At 36.2% G+C, this 14,226-nt stretch overlaps 2 protein-coding genes across 8 annotated transcripts in view; one reads left to right on the top strand and one right to left on the bottom strand.

Moving 5' to 3' along the window:
- LOC126974010 (RILP-like protein homolog) overlaps window positions 1-7,477 on the bottom strand; it is a 50,277-nt gene extending 42,800 nt beyond the window's left edge. For 4 of the 7 annotated variants that reach the window (XM_050821373.1, XM_050821375.1, XM_050821369.1 and 1 more), the window contains exons 1-2: window positions 7,071-7,476; window positions 1,174-1,306 (exon numbers count right to left, since the gene is read on the bottom strand). In XM_050821373.1, the coding sequence (XP_050677330.1) occupies window positions 1,174-1,306; window positions 7,071-7,370 (433 nt within the window). In that variant the 5' untranslated portion in view covers window positions 7,371-7,476. Of the gene's footprint in view, window positions 1-1,173; window positions 1,307-7,070 lie in introns of all 7 variants that reach the window. The other 3 variants (XM_050821371.1, XM_050821372.1, XM_050821374.1) reach the window with 2 other exon arrangements.
- Window positions 7,478-12,111: 4,634 nt separating this feature from the next.
- LOC126974009 (rabphilin-3A) overlaps window positions 12,112-14,226 on the top strand; it is a 31,396-nt gene continuing 29,281 nt past the window's right edge. The window contains exon 1 of the mRNA XM_050821366.1: window positions 12,112-12,238. Within this exon, the coding sequence (XP_050677323.1) occupies window positions 12,171-12,238 (68 nt within the window). The 5' untranslated portion in view covers window positions 12,112-12,170. The remainder of the gene's footprint in view (window positions 12,239-14,226) is intronic.

The raw sequence follows: 14,226 nt of genomic DNA, 5'->3' as shown, positions 1-14,226 counted from the left end.
TGCATTTTGAATTAATTTCGTTCGTTATCACCGCCATTCTCAAAAAACCACCCTGTATAGAGCCGCATCCATATATAGAAAAATTTAAATTGTACATGTTTCGTAGCAGCAAGAGAGCTTTTAGAAGATGACAGTGTATTTCTCTCGTTATATAGATGTATTAAAATTACTTATCAAAGTTATTTCCAAATCATCATTATGATAAAAATATAAAATTTATCGCGGTTACGTCGCGGAAATCCATAATTATCCAAACTGTTGTGAGTTTTCTTGAGTGTAACACTCGCCAAATCCTGGCACGAGACTGCTTCTGTCGGCGAATTTGGGGAATCAACATCTCCTGGGGATGCCTCGTGTAGAGGCGAAACACGTGTCGAATTCATTAAAGACAACTCTTAGCAGAATTTACACTCAATAAAACTCACAACATGAACCGACGTGAGCATGAAGTAGCCGCTCTGTCCACGTCATAGTTTTGTATGTAAGCAGCAAGCAAAGGTATAATTACGATATCGCGTAGACACTGGACAGTAGGCCTAAGACTTATTTAGACTTTGCTTACGTAAAACCTAGCTGAGTGTGATAAAACGCGAACTGGACTGATACATTGGGCTGTCTTACATTAACAAGGTCAGCATGATTTCAGCTGTCAAATGACTACATAAATGTCAAATCCTACTAATATTATAAATGTGAAAGTTTGTATGTCTGGATGTATGTTTGAACTTCTTTAACGCAAAATCTACTGAATAGATTTTGATGAAACTTTACAATAATATAGCTTACACACCAGAATAACAAATAGGCTATAATTTATTAAAAACTATTGTGTGAATTATACAAAATATAAAAGAAGTGTGATTGTTACTAATGAATACAACTAGCGCCATCTCTTATCAACTAGCAAGGAAAAGATCAATACAATTTATATGGCAAAACAACGTTTGCCGGGTCAGCTAGTGACTACATAAACGAAATCAAAGATTATGTGCTAAATTTACACTCAGCTAAGTTTTACGTAAGTAAAGTCTGAATACGTTCTACAGATCTCAGCATAACTATTACTAAAATTTCTAACATTATTGCCATAGTAAGTATTTCACTCAGATACTATCTCACTCTACCCTACATTAGAAAAGAAAAGAAAGACAATGTAGTAAAACAAGGCCGTACATTTTACAAACTCACCATCTCCGGGCGAGTTTACTGTCCTCCTCAGTCGTTTGTTCTCATCCTGCAGTCTTGCAACTGCCGTCACCAGATCAGCTGACTCTGTCCGCCATTGTTCTTCTATAGCTTCTATTTCCTTCAAACAAAATGTTACCTTGTTACTATAAATGTTTATTCATTTCAATTATTATTCTCAAGCATCTTGAAACAGTGTACCAGTGGGAGGTACCTTTGCACAGGATGCCGGCTCGGTTATGGGTATCACAACGGCGCCTATTTCTGCCGTGAAGCAGTAATGTGTAAACATTATTGTGCTTCGGTCTGAAGGGCGCCGTAGCTAATGAAATTACTGGGCAAATGAGGCTTAACGTCTTATGTCTCAAGAGGACTTTTCTCAATGGGTTTTTCAAGAATCCTGAGCGGTATTTCATTGTAATGGGCAGGGCGTATCAATTACCATCAGCTCAACCTCCAACTCGTCTCCTTTCTTTTCATTAAATAAAAATTTTTGAGGGATAGGTTATAACTTTAGATTTCTAAATAAGAGTCGATTGTCGCCGCAGATGTGACTTATAGACCAGCAGCGATTAGTAGTGATATAGAATTACCTAATAGCAACGGCGGTTGTAAAACAACATAGTGAATTACAGTATATCTAACTGCGAACTCTTCCACAACATGCAAATAAATTAAAAGATTTATAGTAAATTTCTCCACCAATACCAATGTTAACACAAATAAAAAAAATCATGCACAGTTAGAATGTAATGTTCAAATTAATCAATCTCTACCATTCAAACCGATATCTTAAAATTAAGATTGCTGATTGAATTTAAAGTACTTCGCAATATCAATAATTATTTCTACTTTTTAAATTCAAAATACGATTTAAAATCAATTACTCAACATCAATAACTACAACCCATTTAAAGTAGATTGCCTGAGAAGAACAAGCAATTAGTAGATAATAATCCTTTAATCACATAAATTACCAAATTTTTCAAATACATCATATCTTAACTTATGGCAATCACCGCTGGCTACTTGTTTGCCCTTTGAAATTATAGTCCTCCATCAACCCACTCCGGTGTCAGTTTATAGGTCCCGGTTCAATGTACATCAGCATCTCATAGTGTAGCTGTATCATGGTGGTGGGAGTAATGAAACCTACTACAGTGCATGTTACATAGTACCAATCTTCTTCTTATCGAGTCGACGGTCAACTCAAATAAGGGCAGCCCAAAAAGCCGCAACCGTGATAGCTCGGTCGGTAGTGTTGTCGGGCACGCAGGGCACCCAGTCATGTGCGCAACGGTCTGTCTCGGATGACCGCAGATGCACTCCGTATCATGTCCAGAGATGAAACCCCACCTCGCTAAGTTTGCCCTAGATTTCCCCACTCCTGCTCTGAGGCGGTTGAGCGACTTCCAGACAGGACAATTGAGGTTGTATCCTTCGTCTAGTTTCTCTTTCACGCTGATGTTCGGGTTTGAGGTGCTTAGCCGTGACCTCCACATGGCAAGACGTGTAATTTCAGCTGACTGGTTGAGAGGCTGCACTGAGTGTAAGAAGCTATTCCTGGAGCGTAGCCTACGGCGGGCCGGTATATGATTGAATAGTGGGTACCAATAAGTGCCTGGCAGTTGCCTCTAGACCATTCATATAATATAGATACTTCACAATTACTGATTATATTATGTATTTAAAAATATATATAAATCCACTTATAAGTATAAAGTTAAGAATAATGCAAAAATCGCAATCATATTTCAAATAAAAAGTTACAACCAGATACCGGAAAATTATGCAATGTTCCCAGGCATTGTTTGATCACACATAAAAAATAACACAAAATACATCTACATCTATATTTGTTACATACAAATTTTTAACAAAATGTTACTTTTTTATAAATGGTTGTGATTAATTTATCAGGAGTAATGACTATTGTTTCATTTCGTGTTTTAATATTGCAGTGTGCAACATTTTTCAGAGAGAAAGCCCAATATATATTTCAGCATATATGCTTTATAAAGCTAATCATTTTAGTGTTACCGGTAATGGTTACGGACTCTTTCTTCAGTGCAGTACTAAGAAAAACACTCTCCCTCTATTTGATAAAAAAGAAGATGCTCATGAAGAACTATTAGATGCTCCACTATTAATTATGGGTTTTAGGCTACTGTCCTACAATCTGCTTCAAATTGTAGAACTGCAAAAAACTCAATTCTCGAGCCTCAAGTAATGGCTGCAGCACTTGAACAGAGTTTTACAGTTCAAACTTGGATGGCCTCAGTGGAGAAAAAATCAAAGAGTTATTAGATAGCTCAGTATGACAAAAACTATATTTTATGCCACAAAAGTGTGATTGAAAAATGAAGAAATTCCAACGTAATAAACATTGAAAAAAATTTCTACATTCATTAATGAGTTAGTCAAATTACGGTTTCACGGCAGAAAAAGGCGCCATTGTGTTACTCACCAAGCCGGCATCATGTCCAAAAAAGCATGAAAAACAGCCCACTGGTATATGATATAATGAGAAATACCTCTGAGCTTTCCCCTGGCATATGCCGTAGAAGAGGCAGAGAGACCCTGTACACAAAGAAGAGAATCAAGCCGATTGGAGCTAACTAGACCGTCAAAAAAGTGAAGTACTGTCTCGCACAAAGCTTTTTGAGGCCAATTTGGCTGTCTTTTCCAAGACCACGGGACTGAACGTCGCTCGATATATCAACGCCAAGTTTCAATAAGGGGAGTGTTTCCAATTAGAGGAGCTATGACAAAGACAGACTTTTTAGCAATCAACGGACAAACCTGTGTCTTCTTCAGGGTTAAACTGGACTAAGCTAAGCCCGCCCTGTTACGACTTCTTACACAATTTTGGTTCTCGTTAACGGTATCCCGGAAAGAAATATCGAATAAATAGTTTAGAGGATAGAACGTAGCCTTGCGGGACACCAGTCTTTATGGGCTCTAAATCGGACCATGCGCCATGGATATCATCCTTGATGCTGTGATCAAAGCTAGGAACCCATTTGCATAACTTCTCGGGAATCCCATAGAAATGCATTTTCTCAACAAACCATTTATGCTTGTTTTGCAATATCCACACTTAGTTATTTAGTCAATGACTGCGGGTCAGATTCTCTCGGATTTGAACATCTATATTATATAATTACGTGTATATGTGTGAGATATATGTACGTCTCGAGCTGGGCGATACTGGCGGAAACCGTACTGACAATATCTAATCAGGTCGCGCTGATCCACTTTTCCCAATAGCTTGATGATCGATTGCATAGCTTTAAAAGAAATGGGGGGTAATTGCGATGGATCGGTAGTTGGACGGATACTATCGTAAGCCTTTTTTAGGGTGTACTAAAACTTTATTGCATACGCCTTGGACTACGCCTAATGAGTAAGAGAGCCGGAAAAGTCGGAAAGGCGCCAAGTTCCGGAATACATGTCAATAGTCATGACGGCCGCATTGTATCGAGCCTGCTCTATTTATGATTGTCCAAGTTGTGCCTTGGTCATTCTGAGTTGAATGCATGCAGGGAGAACCCAAACGATTGAATCTTTTAAAGTAACTCTTTTGTGGGATCTGGAGGGATTTTTAAACTGTTTTTTTTAAGTATCATTCTACAGAAGCAAGGCTGTAACTAAATCTGATGGGTCTGTCACTTTTTAAGTTTGTCTTGTCTTGTTTAATCAATTGGCACCTGTGAATTTACCCACCCAAATTTAGGCTACTTATTGCTAATAAACTACTTATCTTATTTGTGATAGCAATAAAAAAAAAACATTAAATATATGATGCTTTTTGTGAGAACTGTCTACAAGCCATTTCAGAGATAAGTGTGCACAAGAACACAGCTATATATAGATGCACCTATCTGATAATGTGCAAAAAACTGTTAATCATTCCATACTCCACAGAGATACCAAACTTTTATTTATGTCAGCCAATAGATAAACAATGGTTTCATTAGACAATAAGTTATCAAGTGTTCCAAATTTATCATGATATCCTGCCTGTTTTTAGGGCCCCATTTTATATTTAAAAGTATAATAATAATATTTATGTATTATTTGTAATATATAAACATAATATTACAATATTTGATCAGCTTTCTAGAGCTTTTCTCTGTATAAACTTCACTCTGCCACATACACAATGTGTTTAAAAGGGGTGTAACGATTTCACATCAATAAATATATATATATGTGTGTGTATTCATTTAACTAAGATATACAAGTGAATTAAAATCAGATAAATGGTAGAGGACAAAACGGAGAAAACACTTATGTAACAATACCAAAACCTATGCCTATAGTGGAGATCAAACCTAGACTAATTGCTCAATGAGATACACACAAAAAAAAACCATTGTTGAATTAGGCGTTACTTCGCGGAAATCCATAATTATACAAATGATTTAAGTTTTCTTTTGTGTTAATTCGGCCAATATTTGTTTTTAAAACAATTCAACACATGTTTCGCCTCAGTCTCGTGTCAGATTTTGGCGAGATGACACGTCCTGAGGATGCCTCGTGTAGAGGCGAAACATGTGTCGAATTGTTTTAAAAACAAATATTGGCGTAATTAACACTAAGGAAAAATTAAATCATTTGTAGATACACAAGTCTAGTAAACTATTTCTTAGAATGTGTTTATCAAACTAGAGATGGCTATTACTTGGTGATGGGTCAGAAGAGCTGACTATTTGACAACTTATGTATATTATTAGTTAGCGCAGAGCTTAGCTAGTCAGTTCTTTTTATATTATACACCACAATGTACACTGTCCTTACAGGGGAGTCCTAATGCGACATTATTACAATTATGGGCGGCAATTGTGGGCAGAGGTGATCACTTAAGAACAGGTGACCCGTACGCATGTTTGTCCTCCTATTCCTTAAAAAAAAAATATTTATATATAAATAATTAACAACAATAATTATTACACTACTATTGAACAGTTATCTTATGTATAACTTATCATCCACATTGCTATCCTTGAGAGCTAACTCAGAGAGCAACAAAAAATTTTGATTAATTCATATTCGAAGGTAAATGAATGGTAAATTAATGACCACATTTTTATTGATGTTGCAATCATATGGGAATACTAACTCTAAATGTAATTTTAACAAGAATAAATATTATGATGTAAACTGAATAAAATAAAACAATGATGTACTGAAACATTATTGAGAATTGTTCTATTTGACTAATCCATTGTTTTTTTTTTAAGACGACAATTGACAACGGTTGAGACGACTTTGATTTGTGTGTTGTATCAACATCTGTGTATATTTAAAATTTTCTTATTACTTTTGACATTGTTTAAATTTCATTGTTAATTGAATTTTATTTTATTTTTCAATTTTATTTGTAAACAATATTATATTCTGTGTTAATAAGTGTAATTGGTTATAGGCCGTTCTTGTTAACAATAAATAAATAAATTATTAATTTAGTAATGACAATACATAGATTAACTAATAAGTTTCACTAAAATAATGTGTTTGTTCAAAAATATCATAATATTATGACAAGGTAAATGATACTAGAAATTATAGTGGTATTAGTCATTCAATAGTGTTAAAGTGATTTGTATTATTACATGTTTATGTAGAAAGATGTTTATGGCTTCTTATCCATTATGTTATTCAAATATATTTACAAAATAATGATGTAGCAAGTTAGAAACTACTCAAAACAATATTTGTTTCCAATAAAGGCGCATAATAAATTACCTAACTGGCTTGTTTGATATATTTGCAATAATATTTAAAAGGATGTTGCAACTATGATCGGTGCATGGATAGGTATTTCGTGTCGAAGTACATACAAATTAAATCACCAAATAACAATGACCTCTATCGCTTACCTTTTCGAATCGCTGTCTGTATTCTGCCTTCTCTATCTTATCATTTTCTAATTGAGATATCTTCGCAGTCAATTCATGTAATGCCTGATTCTCTTTTTCATTTCTAACAGCTAAATTCTCGAGAAATTCTAGAGCGTTAATAACTTTCGGTAACAGTGCAGTTACAGCTTCAGGGCCATACTTCTCGATAATAATTTCACATTCCTTTCCAATATCAGAAGCCAAATCGTAGACATCGACGACAGTCACTTCGTCGTCGAAATTCGGCATTTTCACCGAGAAACGCCTGCGGTACGGCATCAATATAAACACACTTCACAACCGCACTTGCTCAAATAATGACTTAATCCTTGTTAGTATCCACCTTTCGCGACTGCGCCATTATCACTGAAAAATAATTGCAATTTACAATGATGACAATACTCAGTTCTCGGGACTGTGGAATTTGGATTCGTGAAGTAAAAACGTCAAATTCAAAGCGTATGTCATCAGAAATGTCACCTGCTCTGTCATATGTCAAAACTATATACATAATGTCATGTATTACACTGAGTAGGACTTATAAATAATTAACTCTCTTTATTATCATGGATATATAATGCATGATAAACTGATAGTAAAGCGTACAAATATTGATTCCAAACCAGAGTTTTGCATCGCTCTCTGAGTAGGGCGACTTTTTCTTCACTTTGCTAATTTAGGGACACATTATGATAAAATATTTTAAAGTACTTTGCTTATTAGCCTAAAATTCACCAGCGTGCATCGTTCCTGCACTACTAGGCGTCAGGATACGTACTCTAAACAGGCTGTTTTGTTTTATATAATTTATTTATTTTGATAATATTTAGTTTTTGAAGTGAAAACTTCTTCAGCCGCATTGGGCACTTTTTGGGAGGGGAAAAATGTATGGGTTCGCGTCAATAAATACTCAAATAAATACTTAATTTGAAAAGAAGTATTATAAAACTAAATATAGTTAGACACTTTTGGAATTGGTAAATCTCGTGAGTTAGAGTCACCGAAATGCATAAATCAGAATATCAGTAACTACACAGCTGACGTATTATGCTACGTTAGGGCTGTGTATATCTTATAAGTGAAATTGAATTGATCTAATGAAAATGTAATGTGCAGTAGGTATATTACTGTGCATTGATGAAATATTTTTTTTTGGATTGTTATATTACGTAAGCTTTAAAAATAAATTGAAATTAATAAATTATTTTATTTTATTGAAAAGGTGCACATACGAGCGTATGGGTCACATGGTGTTAAGTGATCACCGCTGCCTACATTCTCTTGCAACAGCAGAGGAATCGCAGGAGCGTTGCCGGCCTTTACGGAAGGTGTACGAGCTTTTTTTTTGAAGGTACCCATCTCGTATCGTCCCTGAAACTCATTCCACAGCCTTGTAGTCCGTGGAAGTAAGTTTCTTGAAAAGCGCACTGTGGAGGAATGCCACACATCCAGATGGTGGGGATGATATCCTATTTTGTGGCGTGTCGTGCGAAAGTGGAATTCGGTGGCAAGAATCAGGTAAAACAGCTCTTCAGAACACTCCCTGTGATAAATGGAGTAGAAGACACAATGAAGCAACGTCTCTACGCAATGCCAAGTGATCCAGCCATTCACAGAGCACTGGGTCCCCCATAATTCGAGCAGCTCTACGTTGCACGCGGTCAAAGTGATCGAGCTGATACTGGGGTGCACCAGACCAGATATGACAGCAATACTCCATATGTGGCCGGACCAGCCCTTTGTAGAAGTAGACTAGAATGTGGGCCAGCTTGAAGTATTGCAGTGCTCTATTTATGACGCGCAGCTTCTTCGAAGCCAATTTGACTTTGCTCTCCAGATGAACGCGGAGTTGATAATCGCTCGAGATTTCGAGAAGCACTACTCCGATGCTAGGCTGTTTTGTCGAAGAGCGATGATACGACATATGGGTTTTTTTTTGTGGTAAACGTGCAAACTTGAGTCTTCTGGGGGTTAATTTGGACAAGGTTCAATTTACCCCTTTCCGCGATCTTCTCAAGAGAGGACTCGATAGAAGACACAAGTTTCTCCCGGCACTTGTCGACGATTTCCCGAGAGAGATCTGCAAGGCCCGTGTATGCTGCATCACCAGTGCTGTCGTCTGCATAGCAATCTTTGTTGGATGTGTCCAACGTATCATTCATATGCAGAAGAAACAGTGTAGGAGGTAGCACACATCTTTGAGGCACTCTCTTTTTGTAGGATCGGATGGCAATGGCTGACTTCCATGAGTCTGGGACTCCGCCTTTTGAGTATGATTGCTGGAATAAACGCGTTAGCAACTGTTCAGAGGCACACGTTCTAAGTACGACTGGAGAAATGCCATCCGGTCCGCTCGACTTCCTAACGTCCAATGACAACAGAGCTCTCCGAACAGTTTTTTATTTAAACACCACGGGATGGCCAACGGTATTTTTCCGTTGTCGTCAAGAGTCGTGTTGGAGGCAAAAAGAGTGCACAGAAGATTTGTTATCTCTATTGCCATATGGGCCAGGGTGTAATTCCTCATGTGCAGCAGTGGCAGGGACGGCTGGTTGAAGAAACCAAGAGCAGCTTTCGACAACGACCAGAACTTGCGGGTTCCAGTCGGGTAACTGGAAAGCTGCTCACCGATTTTGTTATATTTCCTCTTAATTAAGTAAGTCTGTCCTTGGAACAGACAATACGCCAATGCACAGATCACCCTGCGTAGTCTGTGGTGCGTGACGCAAGCCATTCGGAATTATTCCCGTTGAAATCACCCAAGACTACGATTTCAGCGGAGGGGATCTGTGCAAGCACGTCATCAATTGCCGTTTGAACGCAACTCATGAAATGATCCGTTTCTGCATTACCACTATGGGACCTGTAGACACACGGATAGATGCGGACGCGGTCCTCAAAATCTACACGTAGCTAGTGAATAGACAGGCAACTAACTACCCTCAAAATTACCGAGACAAAAATTATGCTCAATATACCCGGGGCGTACCTTTGTATTTTTTTGATATACTTCTGTGTTCTTGTCTAGTTTTCCTTTTTTGGATGTACGTGATATTCATACGGGATAATGCACTTATTTAAATGAGAATGATTACTTCTTTGAAATAATTCTTATTGAAAATCTCAAAATTATTTCTTGGCTTTTACCACCTCGTTTATTTCTGTGTTCCACCATTTTGTTTATTTGTTTGGTCCTTTACGTCTTGCTAGGCAAAAGTAAATCTGAGTGGCGTCCCTACCACATTTGTATGTGATTTGGTGGGTTTCTTTCTTCCAAAAGAAGTTATTGATGCCAGGTCGCAGGTACATGAAAATTGTAGAATAGTATCTCTGTCGATGTTGCGTGTTTTATAACCATAGCGCCATGGCATCTTTCCAAGTTGGTGTTACTGCTTCCAACATGACCATTTAATTTATTTTTTATTTAATCACCGCCCAGAAGTACTGTTTTTTCTTACGACATAATCAGAAAAAGCGTCCTTTTCACGCTTGGCCCATTTATTATCTACCTGTGTATTTCAGTACATAGGTATATCTAACTGCGGAAACTCTATCACAACCTGCATCAATAATAAAATAAAAATAATAAATAAACGGGTCACCGGGTGTTAAGTGATCACTGCTGCCCACATTCTCTTGCAACACCAGAGGAATCACAGGAGCGTTGCCGACCTTTAAGGAAGGTGTGCGCACTTTTGTTGAAGGTACCCATATCGTTCCGGAAACACCGCACTAGGAAGCTCATTCCAAACATTGTATTACGTGGAAGAAAGCTCCTTGAAAACCGCAACCGCCACACATCCAGAGGTGGAGATCATGTCCTAATTTTTGGTGTGTCGTGTGCAGGTGGAATTCGTCGTCTCCTGTATCTGTAATTATATGTACCCACAAACTGGAACTCGTGTAAAGGTATAAGAGCATTGCTAGTTTTGCGGTACACATTTTTTAGTAAGTTTTCGGTGACAAGCTACGTCTTACACTCGCGATTTGAATGTGACTTTGTATTATTGTTGAAAATAGAGGTCAACTGTCAACCTCAATTTTTACAACTGTCACAGTCTATCTAGACGTATAAATGATCTAAGTTGGTCATTTGTTTCCTCATTCGCTCTCTTTCTTCTCTGAATGCTTTGTTCAAGATGCTGAAAATATCAAACATTGACGCGACAAATCACTCCAGAGAATGGATCAGTGGATAGTAGGAATTTCAAGACTATGGAAAAATATCAGCAGTCAAGACTGGTAAGTCTTAAGGTAGTTAAAACTAAGATCTTTATTGTTTTTTTTTATATAATTAAACTTTCTTTTTAAAATCTTGTATTTTGGAATGAATGTTCCCAGCTCCCTTCGGCATCTGATCCGGTATTAAAAAGCAGTAGCAACACTCCTGTGATACCTTTGATGTTGTAAGTTCGATGTTACATAATCAATTTTAAGGGTCTTGTTAAAAAACCGCTTCTGTTGGTCTAATTACTCACCTGCATAATATCTCAAAGATCAGAAAGTCTGGGAAATACTACAAACTGAATCTTTTAAAAGGGCGCAGATAAGAGTACTGGTAGAGTTTCTTGTGGTGCTTCTTCTTTCTTATATTTCCTTATATTTCCTTCCATTCAAATTCGGGAAAATAAATACCTCTGTGTAGTATATCTTATACGGGCGGTACCTACTATTCCGGGAGAACGCTGTGAAAAAAGGAAGTTTGAATGCTACTATAATTTATATATTTATCTTAATAAGTATGGATATTTGAATATCTTAAGGTTTTCCAGTAAATTCTTAAGGATATAGTTTTAAATAACCCCTTCGTATCTAAACGTAAAAAAGTGCAAAAAGTACCAATCTGATGCGACATGTATTTGCATCAATCATAATCCTTGTTTATAGCAGCTGATAAGCGCAGGGGAATTCTTTGTCCCTTTTGTAAACGGTTATATTACATTATCGATTTGAGTTGATACTAGCAAAGTATTCACGCTCAAGCTCGAAGCAACAGTTGGGTTCTACGACGCGGCGGGAGTGCCCGACGGTTACAAACTTTCTTGGATTATATTCCATAATTGTTATCAATGTTTAGTTATGAATTTCCAAAGTAAAGCAAACAAGTTTGTGTGTCCGAACGATAGGCAATTGTCTTTGAGAGCCAAGTAAGTACTTAGCTTAATTCTAGAATTGTTTGTTGTTGATGTCAGCTGTTCACAACAAAAGAGATAATGAGAGTGAATGATTACAAGTAACAATCGGTTTATTATTAAACAATAAAAGCTTTCGTGAAATATAAAGCAATGAATGAGTAAGAATTAAAACAATTCTATTTCTGAATGACCCATAATAATATACTATTGATTTCTGATCTATTCCAATTAAGGAAAATATATTTTTATTAAGCTGTCTTCTAATCTTGGAGCAATTAATTTTATTACAACCATTAAAATTATGTAAGATAAGAGAATAAGGGGGTAAATTTAAGTAAAGTTATTAAAATAAAACATTTTAGGTACCTTAAATATTCTAAAACGCTCTTTTTAAAAAAAAAAGTTACTAAATTAAATAGGCATTAATAGTAGTTTGAAATAAAATCACGTGAGTCTTACCCGTTTGTCCACTTTTATATAAAAAAAAAATCTGTCCATTTTTTATTATTAAATAATAAAAAAATGGTTTCTTTAGTACATATTAATCTTAATTTTCATTTACATTTCTTTTTCCATAATCATTTTTGCATTGAAACTGATTTTATAAAATGCTCCGTCAAATGCTAGTAGAAAATAAACAAGCCAAAAAAAACGGAATGCACATTTGTGATCACGAATGAGTTATTCTTTTAACGAGCATATAAATAATAACATGATGGATCTATCTAAAAGAAATTGTTGTTGATATTAATTTGATGTTCTAAAAATAACAGCAAGGTTGCCAGATAAATTATGCAGGACCTTGTTGTATCCACTATCTCTGGTGTAGCACATCCGTTTCCTGTTTAAGTAAATAGTATCGTTTTCAGTTTAAATGGATTAACACCAATATATTTATCATAAGATACATCTATACTTCTATACTAATATTATAAAGAGGAAAGATTTGATTGTTTGTTTGTTTGCATTGAATAGGCTCCGCAACTACTGAAGCAATTTGAATAATTCTTTCACTGTTGGGAAGCTACATTATCCCCGAGTGTTATAGGCTATATAACATTTTCAAAAAATTAGGGATCCCTACTAAAAGTCCAGTAATGTAACCCAAGGTGTAAAAATACGTACGCGAACGACGTCGCGGGGTATCAGCTATCAATTATATAACATTATTGTCATATTTCATACAGATATCTATTTTAATAAAAAATGGCCTTTAATAAAACACTCTACATGTAAAATTATAAGTTATTTTTATTATATAAATAGATAATTAAACTAGATTTCTTCTTGTATTTTATTAAAATTTAAAAGTAGTTGTCGCTTTCTAAGTCTTTCCAATCAATTCTTTCTCGTGCCGTCCGGATCCAATTGCATTGACATCTCTTGCTGAAGATATCTATCCATCTCTGACGTGGTGTCCCTTAGTTCTTTTTTATTCTCGTGGTTCTCCTAGTCATAGTCCATCCATTGTATTCTATCCCAAAATATACAGATAAAAATAAGATTACTGCCAGTAGGTATTCCGATGATCAAGTTATTTTGTCATCATCGGTACAGATCTTCCAGGATAGGGTTATTATATAAATTAAATTTGTAACCAAAATTTATGAACGATGAGAGATTCGAATCGGGTTTCGTCCGAGCGCTCTTTGCAACTGAGCCAACCTGTTCAGTACGCATGGGTCGTAAATTTTTGTATATCTTATACAACTCTCAGGCTCTCTCTCTGTGGCTGCATCTGCAGGATCTACTTTAAAGTTGTTAAATAACCTGCTCAACCCCAAAAATTTCATATTAGGAAATTGACTTGAGATGTCAATCTTTCAAATATAAACAATTTCTTATTTAAAAAGTGATAACCCTCACTTCTGATATTAATTATATAAATTTTTATAACCGAAATGTATGAATGATTCGGGACCGAAACCGCGACCTTTTGGGTTCCGTCCGAGCGCACTTTCCAACTGAGTCAACTGTTCTTGTAAGTAAGGGTCGTAAAT

This window comes from Leptidea sinapis, chromosome 31 (genome assembly GCF_905404315.1).
Source record: "Leptidea sinapis chromosome 31, ilLepSina1.1, whole genome shotgun sequence".
Classification (NCBI taxonomy): Eukaryota; Metazoa; Arthropoda; class Insecta; order Lepidoptera; family Pieridae; genus Leptidea; species Leptidea sinapis.
Note: the sequence above shows the minus strand (reverse complement) of the source record. Positions and strands in the feature narration are given on the sequence as shown.